A 27,808-nucleotide genomic window follows, 5' to 3' on the forward strand; every position below is an offset into this window, starting at 1 on the left:
AGACAGAATTCAGGCGCAAAAATAAAAAACAGACGTGCTGCTCAGCTTTCACAGCGTGTCCCACATAAACGTGCAGTTTGCTGGGATATGGTCATTCATGCTCTTACGTGTGTTTGTCTTTGAGTATCCATCTTGAGTCTTTGCGCTCGTACAACACGATGGGAGGAACCCGATAGTCTGGAGACATCTTACTGCCATCGAGCTGTAAGAAAAAAAAAAAAAATCATCCTGAACTACTTTATTAAACAGACAGCACAGCTAAGCTTAACTTATTTCTGAAAGCCTGCTTACCAGCAATAGAAATATGTCCAGGTTAAACCAGCAGGTAAGAGACAGCCGATAAAACAATTTTACTTCTGTTTTTCTTACCATTAATAAAACTGGATTGTCAAACTGCTCTGCAATCTTATCGGCGACCTTCAGCGCACACGGTGTCGGGCTGCCGAGCAGAAAACATAAAAACTAGTTAAACAGAAACTCCTGAGACCACACGCCTCCGCCAAAGCCGCAAAGTTACAGAAGGATGGCATATTTTTCTTGAGAATATCATTTTGATATGTGTGAAGATCCAGTTTATTCATTCCAAAGCTAACTTTACTGCTTGAAAACTGACAAAAGGTAACCCTTTAATCTCTTTTCTGAACAGAGAGGTTTCAGATTTTTTTAAATTTTAACTAAAATGTCTTTTTACATCTTGTTTTAGTTTTTATTTAATAACCTTTTCATGCTGGTTTTCCCATCTAGACAGATGTGCTGAGCTGTAAAGTGTTACTGCATGAGGTACGAAAGGCTAAATGTGCAGCTTTGCCGCATCTCAAAACAAAAAACAGGGTTCAAATGAAAACCTCTTTAGTGACACGAAGCTCTGGAAACCCACTTGTTATCAGACACGCAGGCGTTGGCTTGGTAATATCCCACTATCCTCTGCTGAGTCTGTGAACACCAAACATCCACCTGGAAGGAGGAGAGCACCCACCGCCACTTTTAAACTTCATTTAATGCTGATGCAAGTTATAAATTCTTAATAACTTGGTAGCTTGGTCCAGAATATCTGACTGCAGGGTTTTATGCCTTCACAATAAACAATCACGAGGAGTCTTTAAGGTCTTCTCCGGGATCAGAGCTCCAGACTGTGGTGCTATTAAACAAAATTGTGAGGGCAGAAAAACACCTGTGAGCACCTGTGTAAGGGCCAGCTGGGTGATAGGAGCCAGGGGCAGGTGGGAGTGGAGCAGCGGGACACAGTCAGTCACGCAAACAGCGCCACCTGTCGGGCTGGACGACAACAGCAGGCCATTGATGCTACAGCGCGGAAAGAGGCAGGTGTGCAGGTACATCTTCACGTAAGCGCGACAGGACAGCTCCACCTCACCCATGGTGTCCGCTGCGGGGAGATAAGAGCACAGAAGCACTGAAAACTTGCCTCAGAGGACCGAGGCTAGCGGGAGAAGCACTGATGAGACACATAACAAAGGGCTGCCGTTAATAATGTCGCTGAATTTATCGAAAATCAGAAGGAAAAACGTCCGCAAGTGGCTTGTTGCTCAATGAGCTGCCAACCGGCCACACTGTGAATGAGCATTAGCATCCAAGCTAACCAAGCAGAGAATTTAATTCCGCCTTACCTGAATGGGAATATCAGTAAACACCAAAATCTACAGCTTCAAACTGGAAATATCAAATTAAGCTTTGCACGCAACTGTTGACACGAGCTTTTAAAAAAACAGACCCAATTCACTTGACAGATACATGAAGAGCGTCTGAACGGCAGCTTTTGGTCCCGCCTACACGTCTTAAATGTAATTACCTGATTGGCTAAGAGATAAAGGCTTTGTAATGCGGTTCGAGATAAAAGATGCCAATCATTTCGTCAGGAGTTCAACGTAAACACGACTATGTGTACGCTTTACGGTAGTGCGCCCTCTACTGAAGAGGATGACCGAGGGGATAAAAAAAAATAGGGTGTGTGTGTAAAGAAAAGTAAAGCTATATCAAGTATAAAATATACATGACTTAATTTGTGTGACTGACTTCTTTTGCACTGACAGAACTGCACCCCTATTTAGTCTAATAAAACTACTTTGTTATTGTAGTTTCATTGCTACAATGACAAAGATTCTGGTTCTGAGAAAACAACAAAACATAAAACAAACCCACTCTGAAAACTCAAATTTGAATTAAATATTTTAAATAAATGTTACATTCATAACCCAGCCTTTCCCTGTCAACGATGGCTTCTTGACAGATGCTCTTCCACTGAGACTATTTGTGATAAGGTTTTATTGAACAGTGGATCAAGTCAAAGGCCAGATGCTGGCTAGTAGCTCTTTAGGAATCACCTTCACTTGTCAAACTGTTTTGAACAAAAATATGAACAAGTTGTGTTTTGCAAATTATGCTGGTAAAGTATCTAAAGATGAATGTAAAATGGGTTCTTTGCCAAACTACCAGTGTCCAAAAAAGAAAAAAAGAAAACATTGCTCAGCATGTGTGTATATTTTCAAGTAACTTTCAAGTGGCTTCAGATTTTCTTATGATTGTATGGCTAGATAAAATGCAAGACAGAACTAGAGAAGTTCTTAGATACAAATTTCAGCATATCTCCCAGAAGTGCAGAGTGTACAAATGTTTGAGTGAGAATCCATTTTCTTCAGTCTCTTATCCAACTAATAGAGTAAGTAAGTAAAACTTTATTTATATAGCACCTTTCAAGATAAAAATCACAAAGTGCTTCACAGAAGCTAAAACCTAAAAATAAAAATCAACCAAAAGCAAGTTTAAAAAGATGGGTTTTTAGCAGTTTTTTTTTTTTTTTTTTTTTTTAAAGCGACCACTGAGTCCACAGATCTCAGGCTCAAAGGGAGAGAGTTCCACAATCTGGGGGCCACAGTTCCAAAAGCTTTGTCGCCTTTTGCTTTCAGCCTCGTGTGTTGGACAGCAAGCAAGCCCTGGTCACATGACCTCAGGGACCTGCTGGGAATGTATGGATGTAAAAGTTCACTTATATATATATGTTGGTGCTTGTCCATGCAGAGCCCTGAAAGTCAAGGTCAAAACCTTAAACTGGATTCTGAATTCAACGGGGAGCCAGTGCAGCTGAATCAGCAGGGGTGTGACATGGGAAAACTTGGAGGACTTGGTCAGAAGCTTTGCAGCGGCGTTCTGAACAACTTGTAGACGCTCCAAAGAGGCTTTACATAAACAAGTAAACAAAGAATTACAATAATCCAGACGAGATGAAACAAATGCATGAATGACAATTTCTAATTCGGAGCGCGATACAATGGGACTCAGCTTAGCAATGTTTCTCAAATGATAAAAACAGGAGCGAACCAAAGATTTTACATGGGCATCCAAAGTCAGAGCTGAGTCAATACTAACACCAAGGCTCCTGATAGACTGTTTTGCAAATGTAGCAAGTGGACCCAAGTTTTCCATAACACTAGGTACAAAATTTTTAGGAGCACAAACAAGAACTTCAGTCTTCTCCTCATTTAGTTGAAGAAAGTTTCCAGCCATCCAACATCTAATGGAGTCTATGCACTTGTGCAAAATCTGTAGCTTGGAAACATCATGGGGCTTAAAGGAGATATATAACTGAATATCATCTGCATAGCAGTGATACGAAATGTCCTTAAAAGTGCTCAATAAGTGTTGAAGAGGAAGTAAATACAGTAAGAACAATAAAGGCCCCAAAACTGAACCTTGTGGCACACCATAGGCAAGAAAAGTAGAAGAGGAACTGTACTTCGAGGTAGCCACAGAAAAGGATCGTTCATGCAAATAGGATTCAAACCAGTCCAAAGCAGCCCCTGATATACCCACCAAACCTCTCAGCCTATCTAGCAGAATATGATGGTCCACAGTATCAAAGGCGGAGGTCAGGTCCAACATCAACAGAACGGAGCATTCTCCTGCATCACATCTCATCAAAATGTCGTTGGAGACTCTAAGAAGTGTAGTTTCAGTAGAGTGAGCTCTACGAAAGCCAGATTGGAATTTATCCAGAATGCTGTATTCATCTAGAACAGCTATAAGCTGCTTAGCCACAACCTTTTCTAAAATCTTAGAAATGAACGGTAATTTTGAAATCGGTCTGTAGCTACTGAGAAGAGAAGCATCAAGCTTAGGTTTTTTAACAGTGGGTGAATAACAGCATTCTTACAATAAACAGGGACCTGACCTGTTTATTGTAAGAAACCCTAACTTTATCAGTAAAGAGGTATCGGTACAAGATGTAACTTATGTTTGTCCTTTCTAAAGTACTTAACTCAATAGGAATTCAAGTTATGTTTAAACAGCCTGTGTGTCAATACATTTAGGTAGAAACCTCACAGCAAGTTCACTGCAGTGCAGCTAGCATGTGTTTTATTTCTAAAAACAGATTAAGTGGCAGGAAGGCAGAAAGTACTTTTTATATTAATTTAATGTGACAAGTTCAGATGACAGTGGTTCAAATGCAAAAAACTAAGCATCTTCGGTGTTGCAGTGAGAATACAGGGATTAAAAATAATCTGCAAATTTTAATCACACACCCATCTTTGTCCAGTGCTCTTTCAGATTTGGTTAGTATTTAGGCTGTACCTGGAAAGCAGACACCAGCAGCTTTGCAGCTTGAGCAAAAATTGGGAGATTGCAGTAGCTTCTTGGGCGCGTGCTGCCTCCCTATAGTTACATTTTAAATGTTTGGCTGCTTTATGGGGAAATTGGGCACCTGGTCCTACTTACCCCACCAAGCTTATACTAAACAGGTGCACTAATTTAAGACCTTTATACATTTAAATAAGTTCTACGAACCATTAACCACAATCATAAAATAGAGAAAATCTTAAAGAGACTGGATGTGGGTACCATGAATCCCCATGTGTCACAACAGTTATGATGCAACATTCATTTCTCAAAGAATGCAGAGACTTGTTTGGTATCAGCTTTTCACCATTTACCAAAGAATTTCTACAAGTCTGGGAAAAGCACTGGTGTGTTGGTTGATGTGGATTATTTTTTGCACAGGCTTAACAAAAAAACAAACAAAAAACCAAAAACAAAACGCATGAGCTAAATCAGACCTCAAGACTCCCGTTTAAAACATTCAAAGGTGCTCAGAAACTTGGCATCAAACGGATCAGCACATACAAAACATTTAGTAGTCAAGAGTATAAAGCACAAACTAAATGTTCATTTGAAAGGTCAGTCCAGTAGTCCAGCAGGTTCCACACTGCAGTTCCTAAAATAAAAGGCATAGATTTAATGTAGTGTTTGAAACTTGCCCTGCTCCCCTCAACAAGGATGATGTGCCTGAAAGAAACCCACAATAAATTCATTGATTTTGCGCATTTTGTTTTCTGATGTGCCAGTGTGGGTGGCTTACCGACATGAAGCTATGAAATGTTGGTATCTGATCTGCAGGGGGTGCTGAAGCTTCTTGGCCTGGTACAGTGGCACCTTGGGACTGTAGCTTGGCAATCGGGATTGGTAGTGTGACATGAAAGGCTGGTAGCGTGGCTGCTTGGCCTGGAGCTGGTAGAGTGGCCGTTTGGGCCATTGGGCTTCCAGAAGCTGCTTGAATTGGTAATATGTCTGCTGAGGCATGGGCTGAGGGTACAGGGGCAGAACGGCAGCCTGCTGGGGCACCTGCAGATGGAGGTACAGGGGTGGGAAGACTGCCTGCTGGTGCACCTGTGAATGGGGGTGCAGGGATGGAAAGACAGCTTGCTGGGGAACCTGTGGATGGGGGTGCTGGGACAGAAAGGCAGTCTGCTGGGAAACCTGTGGATGGGGGTGCTGGGGCAGAAAGGCAGGGCCCTGTGGTGGCTGAAGATGCAGGGGTGGGAAAGCCTTCTGCTGCGTTGCCAGAGGCAGAGAGTGTGAATGCAAACCAGTCTGCTGGAGAACCTGTGGATGGTGGTGCTGGTGCAGAAAGGCAGTCTTCTGGGGAACCTGTGGATGGGGGTGCTGGGGCAGAAAGGCAGGGCCCTGTGGTGGCTGAAGATGCAGGGGTGGGAAAGCCTTCTGCTGCGTTGCCAGAAGCAGAGAGTGTGAATGCAAACCAGTCTGCTGGGGAACCTGATGTGGATGATGTGGACGTAAACCAGTCTGCTGCTTCAACTTAGGGAGACTTGGTGGATGGTATGGATGCAAATGAGACTGCTGGGTCACCTGAGAGAGACTGGGTGGATGCAAACCAGTGTGCATTGTCACCTGAGATAGACTGGGTGGATGCAAACCAGTGTGCATTGTCACCTGAGATAGACTGGGTGGATGCAAACCAGTGTGCATTGTCACCTGAAATAGACTGGGTGGATGCAAACCAGTGTGCATTGTCACCTGAGATGGAGTGGGTAGATGGTGTGGATGTAAACCAGTCTGCTGGCTCTGCTGAGGCACACTGGGTGGATGCAAAATAGCCTGCTGGCTCACCTGAGGCACACTGGGTGGATGCAAAACAGCCTGCTGGCTCACCTGAGGCACACTGGGTGGATGCAAAACTGTCTGCTTGCTCTCCTTAGGCACACTGGGTGGATGCAAAACTGTCTGCTTGCTCTCCTTAGGCACACTGGGTGGATGCAAAACTGTCTGCTGGCTCACCTGAGGCACACTGGGTGGATGCAAAACTGTCTGCTTGCTCTCCTTAGGCAAACTGGGTGGATGCAAAACTGTCTGCTTGCTCTCCTGAGGCACACTGGGTGGATGCAAAACAGTCTGCTTGCTCTCCTGAGGCACACTGGGTGGATGCAAAACGGTCTGCTTGCTCTCCTGAGGCACACTGGGTGGATGCAAAACGGTCTGCTTGCTCTCCTGAGGCACACTGGGTGGATGCAAAACAGTCTGCTTGCTCTCCTTAGGCACACTGGGTGGATGCAAAACGGTCTGCTTGCTCTCCTGAGGCACACTGGGTGGATGCAAAACAGTCTGCTTGCTCTCCTTAGGCACACTGGGTGGATGCAAAACAGTCTGCTTGCTCTCCTGAGGCACACTGGGTGGATGCAAAACGGTCTGCTTGCTCTCCTTAGGCACACTGGGTGGATGCAAAACAGTCTGCTTGCTTTCCCGAGGCACACTGGGTGGATGCAAAACTGTCTGCTTGCTCTCCTGAGGCACACTGGGTGGATGCACCTGAGGCTGATGCAGTGCTGGCTTACCAACATGCTCTGACAACTCTGGCTTTTGGGGCTGCTTTACCTGGCAGCTCAGGGTTGGGCAAGGCCGGCAGGCAGACTGCTCCTTGTGCGGGCAGGGCCGGCAGCTAGGCCCCTGGGGTGGACAGGGTCGGCATGAAGGCTGCTTATTGGGTAGGCAGGAAGTTTTTAGTTGTTGTTGGGGCACCTGTGACTGCTTGGGTTTGCGCTGACGTGGTTGAGATGCCCGTAGATTTGGTAGGGGCTGAACATCAGGCTTTGGTTCTTTGGACACAGAGCCATTCTGTTTTAGGGTTTCAGATTCAGGGTGATACTGGTTAGTGGAGGACATAGTTGTGTTGTGGCTTTTTGCATTCAAGGGTGAGGTATGATTTCCAAATGTCTCACTACCATGCAAAGTGTCATTCCCAGAGTTAAGACTACTTAAATCCAATCGATCATCTGCAACAGGCACCTTCTGATCTGCATGATTTTCAAAAGGGACAGTGTTATAGGCTTTTAAGCAAAAATTTAAGTCTACAAAATGCAATGGTGTGTTTGCTTACCATTTGCTTGAGGTCCTCCCACAACTAACAAAAACAGCATCCACCATCTAGACAAAATACCAAAATGACTCTAAGCTTTAATAACACAACTTAAGAGATGGTTTGATACAGATATTAGTAAAAACTAGTGATGGGTCCAGCAACACTCACGCACCGACGCATGTATCAAGCTCCACTAGCGATGCCTTGCCGTGCGTCGCTTTAAGAAAAAGTCACGTGAGCGATACAGCTGCTGTATCGCTCATTGCCAACGCGCCAAACTGTGTTTAAAAGGTACCGCATCCGCATCTGCCAACGGAATGAGTCCCCACCAAAAAAACAAAACAAAACACAAAATTACTCTCGCAAAGATTAAAAAAATAATAATAATAATAATAATACACATCTCTCCATAACACAATGGAGCCCGAAAGAAAAAGAAATGTTTCTGCTGTGTGGAATCATTTTGATCTTTTAACTGCAAATAAGGTAATAGTTTGTCTGTCTTTGTTTCAGTGTAATCTATCAGAATAGAGAAAGAAAAAAAACAGCCATGTGACTTGAAGTGTAAATTATTCATTTCATTTTATGCAGGTTAAATGTCGCATCTGTTCTGCGGAGGATAAACCTATTTTTCTGAATAGAAATGTATAATAAACTGAGTCAAATGGGTAATATTACATTCACAATACTTTCATTTTAATTTTCACTTAATGTCATTCATAATATATTTTAAAGATGTCTACAATATTTGCAATATAGAAGATATAAAATGATTCCATGGAAAGTACAATACCTTACAGTGTATACAGTGCATATAAGTATGACTAGGTCATTGAATCAGTGTCTGTTGTGAGTCTCAAGTAAGTTGCCTGCAATGATATTTAAGGTCCAGCAGGTGTCAGTATGGAGCAAAACAGTCGACACAGTGTCGATACAGTTTGGGGAATGTGCTGAAACGCTTCACGAGGCCTCATCTACCCATCACTAGTAAAAACAGTTTTAAAAGCTTACCTTAATAAAAAACTCATGGTCTCAGCTGCAGGAAGCAGCAAACTCTGCCACTTCTCTCAGCTGCTACCAAATCAAGAAGCTGAAAAACACAGCAAGGCCAGTGCAGCCCTTTTAAAAAATTTTCCTCTCTGTCATGGGTGGTTAATTGGACTCAGGTGTGATTGTTTGTATGCAGGTGTAGCTAATTAGGAAACACTGTGGCCAACAGTAATGTTTTAATCTTCTTCATTATTCAACATTTGCACATAAATAAGTGACATATTATTCAGTACTTTTAAAAGTTTTCGGCAAAATTATCCACGCCCACTGCTGCACTATGAAGTCTGGGATATTTTGGGCCACGAAGTCTACGCTGTCACATCCTTAAAATTCAGGGAAATCAAGGACGCATTTGTGGCTGCATTTCGAGCAGCCTTTGAATTGGGACAGCCTCGCTGTCGCTGTGACGTAATCGGCCTTAAAATGCGGCCTTTTAGGCTGCAGACCCTGAATTGGGATACAGCCATATTCTACTGTTTTACATGGTGCTGTATGCAATACATTTGTTTTTTTTGTAAAGCATAATAGGTCAGGCTGGGCCAGTTCCTATGTATTTAACAGTTCTATCACTGATACTTTATTCTGTTTATTTATAGTCAATTACTAGTTTTTGGTCACTATTATTCTGGTATTTATTGTTATAAACTGTGTTTTAACTAGTTCTTGTTGTTTGGGGGCCCTTAAAAATGAATTATTTCTTGACCTATCTGAATCAGCTGTCTTAGGAACAGTTCTGTTTACGTTATATGTGCTTGCTTTAGGCAGTATTATTAGGATGCATAGTATACATTTTCACTGCTCTGCAGATGACACCCAATTTTATCTAGAAGCCAGATAACGCAAACCATTTAGATAAGCTGTAGGTATGTCTTAAAGACAAAGACGTCAATCACGTCTAACTTTCTGCTTCTTAATTCAGATAAAACTGAGGTTATTGTATTCTGTCCTGAAAATCTTAGAAATATGGTATCTAACCAGATTCTTACTCTGGATGGCATTACCTTGGCCTCCAGTAACGCTGTGAGGAACCTTGGAGTGAAGTTTGACCAGGACATGTCCTTCAATGCACATATTAAACAATTATGACTGCTTTCTTCCATTTGCACAACATCTCTAAAGTTAAAACTGTCCCATCTCAGAGTGACACTGAAAAAGTAGTTCGTGCATTTATTACTTCTGGGGTGGACTACTGAAATTTATTATTATCAGGATGTAAGAAAAAACAAAAATCTCCCTTAAAAGCCTTCAGTTTATCCAAAACCCACAGCAAGAGCACTGATACGGTCTAGAAAGATCAAATTTCTCTTCCTTGCCTCGCTGTTAATCGAATTTAAAATCCTGCTCCTCTCATACAAGGTCTTGAATAATCAGCCCCCCCATCTTATCTTAAAGACCTTATAGTACTGCATCACCCCAATAGAGCACGTGTGTGATTCCCACTATCAGTGAGCTTCTATCCTCAGGCCAAGTCCTACGACCTTATGTCCCATTCCAGAACTTTCACTGTCATATTTGATTTGTTATATCAAACGCTGCTACACCATTTGTTTATATTACCCTGCTCGCTGTTGTACATTACACTGGTCACTCTACTTGCATTGCTCTGTCAATAAATTGCCATGCTAATAAGGCAGAAAGCACTTTAACATTCCATTTGCACAATGTACATTTCCAGAGTTTAACCTTACTTATTGTTTAAGTCTCGATCAAAGGAGCAGTTCAGAACATTTCATTGTGTGTTGTACTTGTATGACAATGTGACAAAGACTCTTGTGGTTCCTGGAGTATTCAAAAGTAGGACAGGAGGCAGAGTCTTCAGCTGTCAGGCGCATCTTCTGTGGAACCACCTTCAAATTTGGATTTAGGAGACAGACACCATCTCTACTTTCAAAAATAGGCTTAAAACGTCTATTAAAGCATATAGTTGGGGCTGGATCAGGTGAACCAAAAACCTCCCTCTGTTACGCTGTAATAGTTTCTGGGCGATTCCCATGATGCACCAAGTATTTTTAGTCACCTTTCACACTGCGTTTATAAACCACTCCGTATTTAATCCTTAGTAATTATCTTTGGGGAGAGCTCTTCCACAGCATCTCTTATCTGCAGTGTAAAATTTCAATCTGCTTTGTATACAAGTTTCTACAAATTGTAACTCTTAACAGAAGGAAAGCATTGTGTTGGCATCATACACACATCTTGTCAAACTTTATTACCAAATCATTCAGTAAATGCTTAGAGAGTCAAGATGAAAGTTATTTTAATTGGGAAGGTCCGTACAACGATTCAGAAGGCTCAACATTGCTGTGCCTAAGAGAAAACATTCATGAATAAAGGCCATTGAAAACCAGTTATCTCATTAATCGTTTTCCATGACCATTGGTCCCTTTGTGTGGCTATTACATTAGCACCACGTTCTGTGCCTGAAAGAAATAAATCCCACTTAAAATTCACTCCTGTTACTCAGCCAGTAAGAAGAGCTCACCCAGATGAAGGTTGAGCAGAAATTGGACTGTTTAAAAAGTTTAACTTTCTAGAAGTAACTCACCTGGTGGGGATACTGGAGTTGCTTGCCTGGATAGACCAATAACTTTCCCCCTGTAGATGGGCAAGACAGTCATGTAGTGTGGACGCTTGGACTGGTAGTAAGGCTGGTAGTGTGGCAATTTTGCATGGTACTGAGGCATCTGGAGTGAGTATAGTGGCCACTTGGCCTGATAGTGAGGTCTCTGAAGCTGGTAAAGTGGACGGTCAGGCCACTGGGGCAGGAAACCAGGCAGCCTGAGTGGAGAACCAGGCCGGTGGGACACCCGAGGCTCCTTGGATTGGCAGAAGTGCTTGGGCGGGCAGGAAGGCTTCCACTTTGGCTGGGTTGCCCAAGATAGGGAGTCAACCTGCTGTCTGGGAAGCTGTGGTGCACTGGTGAACTGCTGGGCCTTCTGGGGAAAGCACAAAGCCTTTGAGCTGTGCCAGCATACACGCTGAATGGGTGCCTGAGGTTTATGCTGCTGCCGGGGGACCCGTGACTGCAAACCAGACTTCACTACCTGTGACATTTGATGATGTGCATAAAACTAGTGATCAGGCAGAGACTTGCACGGTTAGATTCACTGTTGTGCCAGGATCACTTGCCTTTGCATTCAGGGTTAAAGTATGAGCAGCATTTGACTCGCTGCGCCATGAAGCATTCACTCTGGGGTAACGACTACCTGAATCTGGTTGGTATCCAGCAAAAAGCAGTTTGTTAACCTTTAAGAATATTTAATCTATGCAATTAAACAGTGATGCAATTTAACTTGCTTACCGTTTGCTTGATGACTTCCAACAGTGAGAAGTAACAACAACAACAGCCAACTAAAGAAAACAAGTGTCTGTAAGCTCTAACTGAAAACTTTTAGCTTCATAGAAACCTATTTAGTACTTGCCTTAATGAAAACCTCATTGCTTCAGCAGCAAGAACCCACAAACCCAGCAGCTACTGCTGTCAGCTGCTACCAAACCAGGAGACCAGCAAAAGAACCTGAGCTCTCGAAAATCTTTAAAAGGTTTTCCCTTTATCTTGTTGATTAGGTGACCACAGGTGTTTCTACTTCAGAGCAGATTAAGCTCACTATGACACCAGGAAAGGACCTTGAGGTATTTTGCAACTCTTTGCAAATCATTTTCAGCAGCTTCCATTGTGCAGATGCTGTTCAGATGACTTAAATGTGAAAAACCTGCAGCTGAATTTGTTGGAGCTGCTGATTGGTTTAGATGTTTGTTCTTAAAGAAGCCTAAATATTTTCACTGGATTTCCAAATAGTATGATTTTAAATTATGAAGGTTAATTCTGCTAAAATAATACATGTGCAGCTGACAGAAGTATTCCGCCATTGGCTTTATGTCTATATCAACATGATTTCTATCAATAAAATCATTGCAAAGTTTGGAAATTCCTTTGCTACAAACATTAAAAAGTAGGTTTGGCTTAACAAACATAAACAACACATTAAATAAGTGTACTAGTCTAAAAATCTCCTTTATTTCATTTATTGCAAAAGTTTAAGAATATCATATAGCTTAGAAAAGACAGCCTGCTCACTTTACAGGTTACCACAGCTGATCGTGGGGCGACCGTGGCTCAGGGGGTTGGGAAGCGCATCTGTAACCGGAAGGTTACAGATACGGAGTAGTGCTCCCTCTAGTGGAGGGGATTGTAAAAGCTGCATTATTAGAGTTACAATAAAGTTTACTGAAGCAGAAAGCACCAACGTCTAAGAAAAAAAACCCCTGTGAACTTTGCACACTCCTAGAAAACACATTGAAACACAAAGGTCTGCCAGGTGAACAGTATCTACTTTGATCCAATGTTTTAAAGAAAACAAGTTAGAAGCAGTTCTTAGCCTTCTGAGTGTAATGGAGTAGATGTGCTGTGGAATGGATATGGATACGTTCAATGGAAATGTTGCAAAAACCCTTTTGGGGCACACATTATGCTGGCAGCCTTTGTCAAAGATGGTGTAACAATATAGGGGATAATATGGGGATTTAGTTTAGCTTAACGCTAAACTAGATATTGAGCTTTTCAACAAATAAATAGACACGTATAGCAAAAATAATTATAGCAGTAGCTGTATTTTACTTTGAAAGGTCAGAACAGTGTTTCAATGTTGCAGTGCCTAAAACAGAAATCGTGAGTTCAGGAAAGTAACATCTGAACTCTTGGATGATCTGAGAGGTTTCATTAGATAACCTTCCCCATTGTTTCTCTTAGTGTTGCTGCCTCATGCTTATTAGCTGCTGCGCCGGAAAGAAATTCATGTTAAACACAAAAGTCCCCCGATGTTGCCCTGCCTACTTTTATAACGTCCTAGCGGAGACAGTTTGATTACAAAATTTGAGGGGAGAAAAAAAAAAGAAAAAGATTTGGATCATAATTTTAATGAGTCTGCTTGAAAAACTTATTTCCAACGTGCATATCTGATCTGCTGGGGGTGTCGAAGATGCTTGATTCGAAAGAGCGGAGTCTTGGGTCGGTGTCCTAGCAGCCTTTCCCGGTAACGGGATATCATGGGCCGGTAATGTGAGTACTTGGCCTGGTAGCGAGGGATCAGGAGCTGGTAGGGTGGCCGTTGTGGCCACTGGGCCATTTGCGGCTGCTGGAGCCGGATACTTGGCCGGGGTACCTGCTGCCACTTTAGGGCCGAACCAGGCTGCTGGGGTGCCTGAGCCACCTGTGCCCATTTGAGTTCAGCTCTAGGCTGCTGGTGCACCTCTGCAAATTGTAGCTGTTGGAGAGGGGATTGATGCATTTGGATTAAATCCAGCCGCTGGTGTGATGAACCAGGCTCCTCTGGCACCCACAGCTGCTGAGATGGAGAGTAGAACTCTGGGGATACCTGGGACACCTTAGGCACCCCCAGCCGGTTGAGTGGAGAACGGGGCTGCTGTGGTACCTCCAGCTGCCAAAGTGGAGGACTACGCGGCATTGGCACCTGCAAGAGCACCTGTGATGGGCATGTAGTCTCACTGGGTGGGGAGGTAGGTGGCGGCACCTGGGGCTCCTGTGACTGCCTGGATGAGAAGGTACGCTGCTGTTGGAGCACCTGTACCTGAAAACCAGACTCCACTTCTTTTAGTGGAGGTTCAGTATTACTTAATGAATACTGGAGATCTGGCAAAGACCCATTTTGTGCCAGTGTTTCGGCTTCAGGCTGATAATCCACTGTTACTGTTGTGCTGTAGTTACTCTCATTCAAGGTTGAATTATAGTTATCAAGTATCCCACTGGTCCCCAATGTCTCATTTTTAAAGTAAATGCTTAAATCCAGTTGATCATCCGTATGGGCTAATTCTTGATCTGTGAGAGAACATTGGAATATGTTAGACAAAAATGTTGGTGCATAAAATTATCAAATTTTATTTGCTTACCATTTTCTTGATGACTTTTGACAGCTAGCAAGAACAACAGCAACCATCTAGACAAAAGAGACTATAAGCTTTAATAGTGACATTAAAAATATGTTTGATTTAACTTTTAAAAAAACTTCTTTAAGGCTTGCCTTAATATAAACATCATAGCTTCAGCTACAGGAAGCAGCAAAGACAGACACTTCTGTCAGCTGCTACCAAACTATGGACCTAGAAACTAATGAACAGACAGTAAGGCAGCGAAACTCTTTGCAGAACTTTATTTTCTTACCTTCGGGCTTAATTGGCCAGCTGTGTGACTACTTGAAGCCAGGTGAAGCTAATTAAGAAACCAGTGAAGCACAATGAGGCACTGCAGGCAGATTTAAGCAACACTCTGCCAACCTTCAGTTCAGCTTTCTTCAAATGTTTTATCAGGGTTGTTTGAAATGAAGCAGACCTGCGTAGTGTTCAGATTTCTTAATATTTATATTTAATATATTTTTATATCTAAAATCTGTTTGTTTTTAAAATCAGTATTTTAATAAATTAAAATTTAATTTTAATGCATATTTATTTTTAATTTTTATTTGATATTTTAAATATTTTATTTACCATTGTGAACAAATAAAAACACATCATCAACAACATTTAAATTTCAGTATTTAGATTCATCACTTAATTATTAAAACAAACTTTTAATGTTTACAGTAATATTTTTATATTTGCATTATTTTTAATACAAACATGTTAAATTTAAAATATGCATTTAATATTTACATTTAACTATAAAAAAATTATATTTGTAAAATGCATAGAATACTTTCAAATTGTGATTTAAAATGTATACTTTATATTTAAGAATTCAAATTGTTTATTTATATTAAGTGTATATCACTTTTATTTACACGTCACAATTTTTGTTATATCTTTTTTAAATTTCCTACATATTTTAAATAAATATTTATAATGTCATATTTGGATTTACCATTTTAATTTATATTCATACTTAATAAATTGACATTTCTATTTAACGTTTAGATTAAAATGTTTGCAAATATAGCTATAAATCTGATCAAAACTTCAAAAAATTTGTCAAAATGTCGCAGTTTTATTTCAGCATTTTATTTCGGTTTACCATCGGAGCTCAAACGGACTACATTTCCCAAATGCAACAATGTTACGAAATTCTTAAGCTACTTCCTTAGGAAACATTTCAAAATAAGATGTATGTTTCCAGCGTAACGTCCTATCTTTGTGAAAAGATCCCTGCTCTCTGCATAGAGCTTTAATTTTGAAGCCGGGGTCATTCCTCCCATTCTCGTCGATCTCTGGCGGAGGCAGCGACCGCTCAGGACCGTGTGGGAGGGTTAATCTCGTTTCAACCGTGGACGCGATGAGGCTCCGTTTGGCCGGAGCCGTGCTGCTGTCAGCGGCCGCCTACTACGTCTACCTGCCGCTACCGAGCGGAGTTAGCGAGCCGTGGAAACTGATGTTGCTGGACGCGCTTTTCCGGAGCTTCATGAAGGCGGTGAGAGCTGACTGATGACTGACAGGAGGGCAGAAAAGGGCAGGTTGATGTGAGGAAAGACAGGGCTGTTAGGATCACAACACCTGAAGCACGAAACCGTGCAGGTGAACGGGTGATATGAGAATCAGGGTTTATTTTATAGCAGATCCGAGGTCGTGCAGAGAGAAGGAAGTTACTGGTTAAAATGAAAGCCTGGTATGGCGAATGAGCCAAAATAAAAATGTCTGTAAAAGCCAAATCTAAACAAGAATAAAAATATGGTTTTAGTCTCAGCCAGTATCTATTCTCACCTTCTAAAATCTCGCCTTTGACGAATGTCTACTATAATCTAATGATTAAAAAGATCTAACTCTACACTGAAATTGATAACGTCAAGACAAAATCACAACAACCACAAGAAACAAAACAAATACAGAAATAGGACGAGAAATAAAAGGTAACTAGAAAATATACAACTAACTTAAGTCTGTTCATAGGTTCAACAGGTTAATTGAGAGGATAAACCCAGAAGTTTTAGGAAGTCTTGGGGTTATTTTAAAGCTTGCTTTCATCACTAAGATGGCCTTTCTGTCTTCTTGTTTATGCATTCATTCATTGTTCTTTCATTACTGGCTCCTACAGAATCCTTGTATATGACACTTAAAATAGATTTGCTCTCTCTGTCCTGATTGCAGTTTTAAATCTGAACGGGATCCAGAGAGAAAAACTCTTAATGCAAATTTTGCAATTTATGTTCCCAGAAAATCCCACCAGGTGGCTGGACTTGACTGCAGCCATTATTAAAACAAAACATTGATTTTTGTGCTGCATTTTTTTCAAACTATCCTCGTTTTGCCTTTCAGCGCATCCCTTTCACTCATATTTAAATACACTCCTTATGTATTTGTTTAGGCATTACTAATTTTGTTTACTATTTGTTTACTATATTGGGCAGAATGATTATAATGAGCATTAGTGCAATAATGCACAGCAACAACTTCGGTTTTTTTTGTTTTGTTTTTTTGTTCTTTACACAGAACAAGGAGTTTGTTGGTTTAATTTTTGATTAAACGGTGTGAAAATTTTGAAAATTCATATTTGTTGTTGTTATTATTATTATTATTATTATTATTATTATTATTATTATTATTATTTAATTATAAGTTGTTTGTAAGGGGAAGTTTTTGGAATTTGAGATTCCAACTAACCACAGCATTTTTTCAGGGCTGGTGACTCACTGACACGGAGCAATAACACCTCCTCAGGCTGGTTGTCGTCACCATTTCAACACATTGGCAAAGACTAAATCTGAAGACTTTCACCTCACCTTATCTGGGAAACTTTGTCCTACACTTGAGTAAACCAGAACTTTCACAGGAGAATCAGAACTACTGCATGAAGCTTCTTTCACAAAGGGTTGTTGATAAATCTGCATATTCGATTTGGCAGATTTTAACCTGATCCTGACAGTTTTTCCAGGGAAATTAATTATAAACTATATTATATATATTAGAGTTTTTCCTCCATACAGAAAATATTGGCACTGACCAAACAGGTTTTGGCTTTCCATCAATGGAAAAGTACAAATCAGCCACAGTCCTTCAATCTGTATTCAGGGAATAACATAAAAAGGACCTTTAACTAGGCAGGCCACATGCCACAGAGCTGTAGCTCACCTGCAATGCTTCACATTTAATTAAACACCACACAGTTTACACGCCCACAGCTTGAGTGACGAGTTTCCATGCGTGTTCCCCACATTGAACAGGTTTTCACGCCCTGCTGGTTTCTTACCTTCAGGTCCCGTCACTTTGAGCACAAAGAGACAAATGGTTCTCTTTGTGTTTTGGAGACTGCAACCCCAAACCTGTGGCGTTCCAGTTCAAACTAAATCAGTTCCCTTAGAAAACTGTGAATATTATTACAAAAATGCGTTATTAAATCTCTTTGCAACCGCACAAAAAGTCCAGATTAAAATTTTCTGGATGTGTAATTTGAGGACAATCGCTGTGCCTGATGGTGGGAATGATTATCGGGTTACACTGTAAACTGATTTCAGGGAATAGGCGAATGGTGCCACACAAGCTTAACTAATGATCTGCTCTGCTTCAGAGCAGAGCTCTAGCTAAACCTAAAAAATCTTTTAAGACTGGTGAAAGTGTCAGATGAGGTCGTGTAGGCAAACCCTGTGCTAACTCTCTGCATGCTCAGTCCAAGTGTGACGATCTAAAGCCAAAATCGTGGTTCTGTAACCAGCTTTGAGCATCAGTATTATGGGATTTATCATAGTTTCAACTGCAAACCTGCAATATTTCAATGTTTGTGATGGAGACCAACAGAATCCACAGAAGAGAACTGCAAAAAGTACTTGAAAAAATTTCCTTGAGCACAAAATATAAAAGTTATTTCTTTTTTAAAATTTCCAGAGTGATGTAGCTCATGCGATGGGCGTGTGCCACCGCGTCCACGTGTTGAACCGGGTGGTGTCCTGGGTGGAGGTGATTGAGGCTCGCTCCAGCCCCGCCGTGAACGTCACGGACTCCGCGCTGGGAGGCGTGCCCACCCGGGTGTTTCATCCCATCGGAGGGGAGAAGCTGAAAAGAGGAGTTATTTATTTCCACGGTGGCGGCTGGGCCCTCGGCAGCGGACGTGAGTGCGGTGCATAAGAGGCTTTAGACAACCGTAAAGCTGCTGACGGTTAAACAAATCCAATCAACTTAAGTCTGTTTTTAAGCCTATTTTTCTGCTGGTTTCAGTGTTTAGATCTCACTGTGACAACGTGAGCTTGTTAAACACAGTCTTACAGTGGGGCAAAAAAGTATTTAGTCAGCCACCGATTGTGCAAGTTCCCCCACTTAAAATGATGACAGAGGTCAGTAATTTGCACCAGAGGTACACTTCAACTGTGAGAGACAGAATGAGGAAAAAAAATCCATGAATCCACATGGTAGGATTTGTAAAGAATTTATTCGTAAATCAGGGTGGAAAATAAGTATTTGGTCACCTCAAACAAGGAAAATCTCTGGCTCTCACAGACCTGTAACGTCTTCTGTAAGACGCTTTTCTGTCCCCCACTCGTTACCTGTATGAATGGCACCTGTTTGAACTCATCATCTGTATAAAAGACACCTGTCCACAGCCTCAAACAGTCAGACTCCAAACTCTGCCATGGCCAAGACCAAAGAGCTTTCGAAGGACACCAGGAAAAGTATTGTAGACCTGCACCAGACTGGGAAGAGTGAATCTACAATAGGCAAGCAGCTTGGTGTGAAAAAATCAACTGTGGGAGCAATCATCAGAAAATGGAAGACATACAAGACCACTGATAATCTCCCTCGATCTGGGGCTCCACGCAAGATCTCATCCCGTGGGGTCAAAATGATCATGAGAACGGTGAGCAAAGATCCCAGAACCACACGGGGGGACCTGGTGAATGACCTGCAGAGAGCTGGGACCAAAGTAACAAAGGTCACCATCAGTAACACACTACAACGGCAGGGAATCAAATCCCGCAGTGCCAGACGTGTTCCGCTGCTGAAGCCAGTGCATGTCCAGGCCCGTCTGAAGTTTGCCAGAGAGCACATGGATGATACAGCAGAGGATTGGGAGAATGTCATGTGGTCAGATGAAACCAAAGTAGAACTTTTTGGTATAAACTCAACTCGTCGTGTTTGGAGGAAGAAGAATACTGAGTTGCATCCCAAGAACACCATACCTACTGTGAAGCATGGGGGTGGAAACATCATGCTATGGGGCTGTTTTTCTGCCAAGGGGACAGGACGACTGATCCGTGTTAAGGACAGAATGAATGGGGCCATGTATCGTGAGATTTTGAGCCAAAACCTCCTTCCATCAGTGAGAACTTTGAAGATGAAACGAGGCTGGGTCTTCCAACATGACAATGATCCAAAACACACCGCCCGGGCAACAAAGGAGTGGCTCCGTAAGAAGCATTTGAAAGTCCTGGAGTGGCCTAGCCAGTCTCCAGACCTCAACCCCATAGAAAATCTGTGGCGGGGGATGAAAGTCCGTGTTGCTCGGCGACAGCCCCAAAACATCACTGCTCTCGAGAAGATCTGCATGGAGGAATGGGCCAAAATACCAGCTACTGTGTGTGCAAACCTGGTAAAGACCTATAGTAAACGTTTGACCTCTGTTATTGCCAACAAAGGTTATGTTACAAAGTATTGAGTTGTATTTTTGTTATTGACCAAATACTTATTTTCCACCCTGATTTACGAATAAATTCTTTACAAATCCTACCATGTGGATTCATGGATTTTTTTTTTCACATTCTGTCTCTCACAGTTGAAGTGTACCTCTGGTGCAAATTACTGACCTCTGTCATCATTTTAGGTGGGGGAACTTGCACAATCGGTGGCTGACTAAATACTTTTTTGTATATGAAGGGTGAACTTTTTTCTCACATTAGGAGCAAACACTGCTTTTCTTTTTGGGCTAAAGTTCATTTTTGTATGAAGATGCTATCATCTTCATACCCGTGTCATCATCACTGAGCCTCATTTATTCGGTGTGTGGTGCTTTCATTGCCTAAAGACTTGCTGTATTTAGCTTGTGAGCATATTGTAGCTTCTACCTCCAGTATTTTACGGAAATAACTTAACTTTTTATTCGTTATGAGTCAAAACAAACGACTGAATCAATAAAGTCATAAAGTCACAGGTCAAATGATCTGAAAGTCATATTCCCAAAGACTTTACTACTACAGGAAGTTATATGAGCAGCCATATGAGTCATCCTCTGCTGCCCAGGAATGCTGAGACTTCTAAATCTCGTGGTATCGAGTATAATGTATTATCAACTAAACCTAAAATGAATTTGCAATATATTACTGTAGCCTTACTGTAACTTCAGCATCGGTCACTGTTTATGTGCTTCACAGGAATGCGCTCCTATGACCATCTTTGCCGGAAGATGGCAGAGGACCTGGATGCCGTCATTATGTCAGTTGAGTAAGTTTTGGGCGTCGATCACGTGAATCTAGAAGGAACAAACCTCACATTGAAGCTGCAGGTGGTGGATTTTTATGTAAAAGGTTTGAAGACAACAAGTTATGCTTTTCTCTTGTTGTTTAGCCAATCGTATCAATGACAGCTGATTGTTTCATTTTGATCTGAAAGTCAATTATTTCAGACAGCATGTTTCAAACTCTTCCCAAAGGAGGAAAACTGGGTGAAAGTTTTCAAGAGTTTTTTTTTTTTTCCATGTTTAGCATCAAGGCCCGTTTGTGACCTTGGAAACAGTCTGCAGCACAGACTCGGGTCTGTTCATTTATCATGGACGTGGTTTAGCTGAAGGCCATGTGATGTGGCTGAATGTGCTCAAAACATCAGTGAAACTTGTGATGAGATTATGGTCAAAGATTGTGCCATTCTAGGCTGATGTCAGTATTTGAAAGACCCATTTACTCACAGATATTTAAGGGGTGTGTGTAAATTTACTTTTCTGTTATTTTAGTTTACCCTTTTGGTAAAAATCCGCCTGAAGTTTCTGTCCTGTCTTGACATGAGAAAGATTACACAGGAAAAGATTACTCTTTCAAATCAGTTTGCCCCCGCTGGTGACTCTCTCCTCTTAATGGAGAGTTTCTGGACTTGGATTCTTCCTTTTGTTTTTCTTCTTTATCCAAATCCATCTTCATATGCTCTCCTCTTCAGCACTGCCAGAAAGGCTGCTTACTGCAGAGCCCCTGGTCTAGCCCAGCTCTGCCTTTAAACCCATCTACATCCCTGCCACAGCCTTTAACCAGGCCCAGCTCAGCCTGTTTGACTCTGCAGTAAGCACCTACTGAAATCACTGTTCACCCCAGCAGATAGCTCAGGAGTATCATCACAGATGAAGGATTTAAAACTTTAATATTCTGTGAAATACAAAGAAAGTCAACATTTAATATAACAGATGTTCATTTTTACCTCCAGTTTTAGCTTTTTCTGTCTATTTTTTAATTATCGTCATTATAACACCTGAGTATAATATTGCTGTCATGTTAAATTGTCCGTTTGCTGTAGCTACCGTCTTGCTCCAGAGGCCGTGTTCCCAGATCAGTACCATGATGCAATAGCGGCGTCGCGGGCCTTCCTGTCCACTGAGGTTTTAGAGCACTACAGCATCGATCCCGAAAGGGTGTGTGTGTCGGGAGACAGCGCTGGAGGAAACCTGGCTGCCGCTGTGGCGCAAAAGGTAGAAAAACAAATGCATACATAGAAGGAGAAGCAGTTTTGGGGTAGTTTGCTACTGTTTCTACTTTCTGTTTACGCAGAATACACACGTTTCTGTTTGTTTATCTCTTGAAATGATTACCTGGTGTAAGCGACCCTGTATGTAAAGGGCAGCAATGGGCACATCTTAGTGTTCTTCTATTTTTGGCTGCTCCCTTGAGTGGGTGCCACAGTGGGTCGTCCGCCTCTATCACATCCAGTTCTGTCCCACCAACCCTCTGCATGTCCTCCTTCACTCCTTGACATCATTATAGCCTGGTTTAACCAGCCTATCACAGCTGAGACGGTGGAAACTGTCAGAAGACACCAGCTGTGTTCAGAAACTAACCTCATCAGCTTGAGTTATTACACAGGTGACACAAGGCAGCATGTGGACAGTGTGAATCAGGTTTGTCCTAAAGTGCCCTTCCCCTGCTAAAAGAAGAGCATTTACAGTGTGCAGGGTCGGGAAGAGCGCAAGCGAGTAAGCTGCGACTGTGACTGTAGAACAACTTCATTTTAAACATGCGTTATCACATTATCTTAGAATCCATAGAAATCAATGTTAATGTTTCCTATTTCTGAAAGGAGAAAAAACATTGGCCTATATTGATATTGGTGTCAGTCAAAAAAAAGAAAATTGGTCGGGCTTTAAATATCAGGCAAAAAGCTGCCACCGAATATTTTATGTAAGGACTGAAATCTGGTGTTTCTGAGTGTTTTTCCTCTGAACTAAAATCTAAAGCTTGCGTGTGTCCACAGCTCAGCTCAGATGACACCCTGAAGGTGAAGTTCAAGGTCCAGGCGCTGATCTACCCCGTGCTGCAGGCGCTCGACTTCCACACCCCATCCTACCAGCAGAACCAGGCCGTGCCCATCCTCTACAGGCCCGTCATGGCTCGCTTCTGGCTGCAGTACCTGGGCGGCAACACCTCCCTGGAGCCTCTCCTGCTCGCCAACAACCACAGCTCTCTGGACGAGTCGAGCATCAGCGCCGAGACTCGCTCGAAGCTGAACTGGACCGCTTTGCTGCCGACTGAGCGCAGGAAGCACTTCCGGCCGGTGCTTAAAGAAACCGGGTCACCTGGCGTGGTGGGCGAGGTGCCGGGGCTCACGGACGTGAGGGCGTCGCCGCTGCTGGCGGAGCAGGGCGTTCTGGGTAGGACGCCTAAGGCGTACGTGATGACTTGTGAGTTTGACGTGCTCAGGGATGACGGCTTAATGTACGCCAGACGTTTGCAGGACGCTGGCGTCACGGTGACCAGTGACCACTATGAGGACGGCTTTCACGGCTGCATGGTGTTTGCGTATCTGCCGATGATGTCGAGCGTGGGACGGAGGAGCATGAACAACTACATCCGCTGGCTGGACCAAAATCTGTAGGAAAAAAATCGTAGTTTCCACTTTGTGGTATGAAAGATGAACTGGGGCAGAAATCTGGGATGACTCGGAAAAAAACATGATCATAGCTGTTAAAACATCCCAGCTTGAGCCAAGAAGGTCAAAGGTTGGATCCACTGTGTCGATGCGGAGGCGTCTGTTTAGCACATTAAAGTTTAAAACCACTGGACCTATAAATCTACAATCAAACACGCCACCGCACATCCTCGGTGTGTCCTGACACCAAAACGTCTTCAAGCAACTGTGACCAAAGAAAGTTTTTATATAGAAACATCTATATAATTAATGGCAAACTTATAAAGACAGGTTTTATACTTATTACCTTTATTTATTAGTTTTAAAATGGAAACGAGTAGAAAACTACAAATATAAACATATAAGAAACTTCTTTATACAATAATACTCGCCGAAAACCCATAAAGCTTAAAACATTGTGCCATAGCAGCATACAACTGTGATTCGCTGGCAGGTGATTCATTAAAACAAACGGCTAACGCTGCAGCAGTTTTGGCCCACAGTATAATTACTGCTGTCAGTTAGTGGGTCAGTGCAACAACAGGAAAACTAAGAGCGGCTCTTGTTTTACTCAGCAGTAAAGCAAATTATCATAATTCGGCATCATCACTGCCAGATGCACAGCTACACGGCGGTATTTTTGCTCCACAGCTCCGCCCATAAAAGTCAAAAGTCAAACCTGGTTTAAATTGGGCCGATCTAACCCTTCAAGGTCGCCTCCTCAGGCAGCGATCAGTTAGATTGCTCCCCAGGAGTCCAATTCTGACCATTTGGACTTTTCTGCAATGCTCTCTGGATCTACTCCACTGTGTGAAAATGGGGACCTTAGAACTTGAATGGTGGTGAGTAGAGTGGCTGATGATTAAAAACCACCAAACCATGTGGCTACTAAAAAAAACGCTTTTAAATGCTTTGAGTCAGCACAGTTGTAACCCTCAGGAGATTATCGTGGAGTTTGCATGATTACAGTCTGCCACGGGGGAGAGATTCATGGTGTATAACCCCGTGAGTGTCGTAAAAAATGACAAGCTTGCTCCTGTGTGTGGTTTCAACTTCCACTAAAACCGTTTAATTTCTGAGTCGTAACTTAAAACCTTGTCGTACGCCACTTTGTAGCTGATGGTCAGTGATTAGGGGATATTTCAGGCTTAATTTATCCCTCTAATGTCAGCCGCAGTCAGCTGTATCATTAGTAGCCACTTTAGTCACTCAAACTAAAGATACATTTAAATCTGGACCTGCTAATGTGCAAACTTGTGAATTTCACTGACATTTTCTCATGTCTGGTCACTGCATCCCTGCTAGTTCTCATCTTAATATCTGATCTCAGTGATGCTAAGAAGTACAAATCAGTTAAATGTGAATCAAAGGTTTGATATTTATCATAGTCAGGTATGCTTTTTGATTTTTATTAGCAAAGTTCCTCTGAAAACGATATAAAATATACATATTAACACTCAGACTTGAGAAAACACTGGATACTAAATATTGAATTATTATTATTTTGTTTTGTTTTTTTAAACACAGCCGAGGTGGTGAAAAAACGTTTTATTTAGTTTAAGAAGAAGTGCAAGAAGAAACGACACAGCCACAGCTTAACCGTGCTGAAGGATAATCTGTGGCTTATTTCCAACATTTCCTGCCATCAGTTGCATTTTCTCTGGGTCGTTTTAACCCTCAGAGGCCTAAATATTCCAGCTGCCCTGCTCCCAATCTAAAGCCTGTAATTTACAGGATAAACAAACAGACTTCTATGACAAGAAATGAAACAGTTCTTCTTTAACGTTAGACCGTTTAGTGCGTTTTTTTTACTTGATTGCTGTGAGTTAGGCTTTTTTAAAAGCAGAAAATCACACATTCTGATGGCTGATAACTTAAACCTCGCAAGTTTGATAACAAAGTGACGTCATTTGCTGCAAATTGGGGGTTTTTTGCAGCAGGAAGTTTGACTTTTGGGTGACATTCAGGACTGAAATGACTGAAAACATTCGATTTCATTTTCAGCATAATTATGAAGAGAAACGACAACAGGCCCAGCTGGCCTGTAGTACGGCTCAAAATTCCTCAGATATGATGTTTTATGATGTAACGAGACACTGAAGACACACACACACAAAGCCAGACAGTCGGGCTTAGTGTGTGTGTGTTGTAAAAGTATGTCAGAGTTCACAGCTGTGTATACTCACTGGGTTGTGCAATAATGTATGTCTCAAACTGTCTCTCAATCTCTGTAACTTCACTCTCAGATGACCACTGGACCACGGGGCCAATGCAATGATGAACGCTGTGAATTATTACTTTTTAAACAAGAGTAAAATTGCTCTATCGCCACGAGAGAATCGGTCCCAAGCGGAATATCACGTTTCCCGCTCGCCCGGTGCTGCTGGCTCAAAACAAATATAATGAACTGACGGCGGTGAATGACTCGCTGTTGGCGTTCAGCCCGACTGGAGCAGGAACGCCGAGCTGAGGGTGGTCATTACACCCCTCGAATTATTCCACAAAAATGTAATTTTCTTTCTCTCCTTTAAAGGAAATGATTCCAGACGTCTTATTTCTAACATGTGGCTTTTATTCACGTACAAACTCATCTATAAATTAGACACGCGGGCTTGCGGTAAAGTAAGTCTGAGTGCTGTCATTTTAATTCTGTATGTGAAATTATGCGTTTAATGGGTTCACATTGTATAAATAAGGTTTTAATGCGAGTCGGGTTATGCAACAGGTTGTTTCAGGCGAGCCGATATGGAAAACCGGGCCCAGATGTGCTCCTGCAGTGCTGGTAAATCTCGTAAAGGAGCTGTTTTATTGGCTGCTGTCACAACTGTGCAGGGAGGATGAAGAGGTTTCCTTTTATGTTATCTATGTTTTTATTTCCACTCTGTGCTGTATGTTTGTTGTAATCTGGGTTTTAATTTTCTGTCCGTGCACGTGTCAGTGCGGGAGACCCGTGACACTCCTGGATAAGTTTTTAAGCTGTGATTAAAAGGACAAAGGAACTGCAGGCGGTGCTCAGCAGCACCGGGTAGAAGAGCAACATAATGGTTTGTTATCTACATCTGCTGTTATTCAAAAAAGCCAAGATCCAAACCCATAAATCATTTATAACTTTACTGATGTTGATATGACTGCAGCTGAAATGAGGTTCAGGTTTTGGTAACACTGTGCTTTAATTAACCGTCCTGCTGAGCATGTAAAAGCAGCATAGAAATGATATCAGACACAGTGAAGTACTACTGTCAGAGTGCTTTTTAAACTGTTTTTTCTGGCATATCCCTCTTCAAGTCACAACCCATATGTTTTTGACCATTAAAGGTACTGTACTGGGCAAAAGTCTCAAGCCATTTCTTTGTAAAAAGTGGAAAAATGTGCAGTGATTTATTGAAAAATGTGACGTTACAGTATATCAGGCAAAAACCGAGTTTATACAATTCGATATCTTGGTGTGACCACCTTTATTCTTCAACACAGCCTGAACTTTCTGAGCAGCCTGACCGCCTCCGCACACGCTGACGATGATTTCAATCAAAATGTAAAATTTGGATTCCTTCCATTTGACCTGTTGCCCTGATTTCCAGTCCAGTTCTTGTGTAATTTGACTTACCACAGCCTTTTCTCCTGTTTCCCCTCCTTAAGAATGGCTTCTTGACAGCCACCCTTCCACTGAGACCATTTCTGATGAAGCTTGTGTGATTGAAGGGCCAGATGCCGATCTCAGGTCCTGTGTCAGGTCTCTGCAGGAGTGGTTTTTCCTTCTCCTTAAGGACACGACTTCCACACACTGTTCATCTGCTGTAGATAATTTATTAAGCCTGCAAGTGCTTCTTTTGTTCTGTCACTAAGTTTTCAGCTAATAGCTCTTTGGGATCTCTGCATCACCATGTTAATGTAAAATGGCATTTCTTTTGCCTGCCAAACTGTTTTATCTGTGACATTTTTGTAGACTCAGCTGAAAAATTTGGAAATTTGTGACCCTAAAGATACAGTTCAAAATTGATTCTTTGCCAAGTTATCTGCTGTGTGCAGACACCACTGATTCATCCCTTGAGTTGGGTATCTTTGTTT

At 42.0% G+C, this 27,808-nt stretch overlaps 4 protein-coding genes and 3 long non-coding RNA genes across 8 annotated transcripts in view; 1 reads left to right on the forward strand and 6 right to left on the reverse strand.

The window, feature by feature from the left end:
* Positions 1–2,131, reverse strand: part of emc9 (ER membrane protein complex subunit 9) — a 2,992-nt gene extending 861 nt beyond the window's left edge. The window contains exons 1-5 of the mRNA XM_026180270.2: positions 1,626–2,131; positions 1,182–1,384; positions 878–954; positions 370–439; positions 108–202 (exon numbers count right to left, since the gene is read on the reverse strand). Of these exons, the coding sequence (XP_026036055.1) occupies positions 108–202; positions 370–439; positions 878–954; positions 1,182–1,376 (437 nt within the window). The 5' untranslated portion in view covers positions 1,377–1,384; positions 1,626–2,131. The remainder of the gene's footprint in view (positions 1–107; positions 203–369; positions 440–877; positions 955–1,181; positions 1,385–1,625) is intronic.
* LOC113029405 (neutral cholesterol ester hydrolase 1-like) overlaps positions 1–27,076 on the forward strand; it is a 27,224-nt gene extending 148 nt beyond the window's left edge. The window contains exons 1-5 of one of the 2 annotated variants that reach the window (XM_026180265.2): positions 15,532–16,130; positions 18,536–18,758; positions 21,013–21,082; positions 22,139–22,310; positions 23,090–27,076. In XM_026180265.2, coding sequence (XP_026036050.1) covers positions 15,996–16,130; positions 18,536–18,758; positions 21,013–21,082; positions 22,139–22,310; positions 23,090–23,710 — 1,221 coding nt within the window. In that variant the 5' untranslated portion in view covers positions 15,532–15,995 and the 3' untranslated portion in view covers positions 23,711–27,076. Of the gene's footprint in view, positions 1–15,531; positions 16,131–18,535; positions 18,759–21,012; positions 21,083–22,138; positions 22,311–23,089 lie in introns of those variants that run through there. The other variant, XM_026180266.2, reaches the window with a different exon arrangement.
* On the reverse strand, positions 4,409–7,418 carry LOC145419366 (uncharacterized). The gene is made up of 4 exons (XM_080305838.1): positions 7,350–7,418; positions 6,325–7,251; positions 5,369–6,240; positions 4,409–5,295 (listed from the first exon to the last, which is right to left on the reverse strand). Exons 1-4 carry the CDS (start codon positions 7,416–7,418, stop codon positions 5,148–5,150), a joined length of 2,016 nt encoding a protein of 671 aa, XP_080161964.1. The 3' UTR covers positions 4,409–5,147.
* Positions 7,459–8,814, reverse strand: LOC113029403 (uncharacterized). The gene is made up of 4 exons (XR_013911352.1): positions 8,675–8,814; positions 7,836–7,969; positions 7,682–7,728; positions 7,459–7,598 (listed from the first exon to the last, which is right to left on the reverse strand). It is a non-coding gene; the product is annotated as an uncharacterized LOC113029403 (long non-coding RNA).
* Positions 10,900–12,275, reverse strand: LOC113029408 (uncharacterized). The gene is made up of 5 exons (XR_013911351.1): positions 12,136–12,275; positions 12,015–12,064; positions 11,843–11,925; positions 11,259–11,757; positions 10,900–11,133 (listed from the first exon to the last, which is right to left on the reverse strand). It is a non-coding gene; the product is annotated as an uncharacterized LOC113029408 (long non-coding RNA).
* On the reverse strand, positions 12,945–14,890 carry LOC113029407 (uncharacterized). The gene is made up of 3 exons (XM_026180267.2): positions 14,752–14,890; positions 14,621–14,667; positions 12,945–14,549 (listed from the first exon to the last, which is right to left on the reverse strand). Exons 1-3 carry the CDS (start codon positions 14,766–14,768, stop codon positions 13,651–13,653), a joined length of 963 nt encoding a protein of 320 aa, XP_026036052.1. The 5' UTR covers positions 14,769–14,890; the 3' UTR covers positions 12,945–13,650.
* Positions 21,969–27,682, reverse strand: LOC113029410 (uncharacterized). Its single transcript, XR_003273403.2, has 3 exons — positions 27,348–27,682; positions 22,431–22,641; positions 21,969–22,296 (listed from the first exon to the last, which is right to left on the reverse strand). It is a non-coding gene; the product is annotated as an uncharacterized LOC113029410 (long non-coding RNA).
* Between the last annotated feature and the right edge of the window lie 126 nt (positions 27,683–27,808).

Source organism: Astatotilapia calliptera, chromosome 9 (assembly GCF_964374335.1).
Source record: "Astatotilapia calliptera chromosome 9, fAstCal68.1, whole genome shotgun sequence".
NCBI lineage: Eukaryota > Metazoa > Chordata > Actinopteri > Cichliformes > Cichlidae > Astatotilapia > Astatotilapia calliptera.

Coding starts and splice junctions, on each gene's coding strand:
- LOC113029407 (XM_026180267.2), bottom strand. Junction 14,550..14,620: donor CAAAAGTCATCAAGAAAATG/GTAAGCAAATAA, acceptor GTTCTCTCACAG/ATCAAGAATTAGCCCATACG.
- LOC145419366 (XM_080305838.1), bottom strand. CDS start 7,418: ATGGCTCTGTGTCCAAAGAACCAAAGCCTGATGTTCAGCCCCTACCAA. Junction 7,252..7,349: donor TCTACGGGCATCTCAACCAC/GTCAGCGCAAAC, acceptor TGTCCACCCCAG/GGGCCTAGCTGCCGGCCCTG. Junction 5,296..5,368: donor CATTTCATAGCTTCATGTCG/GTAAGCCACCCA, acceptor GGTTTCTTTCAG/GCACATCATCCTTGTTGAGG.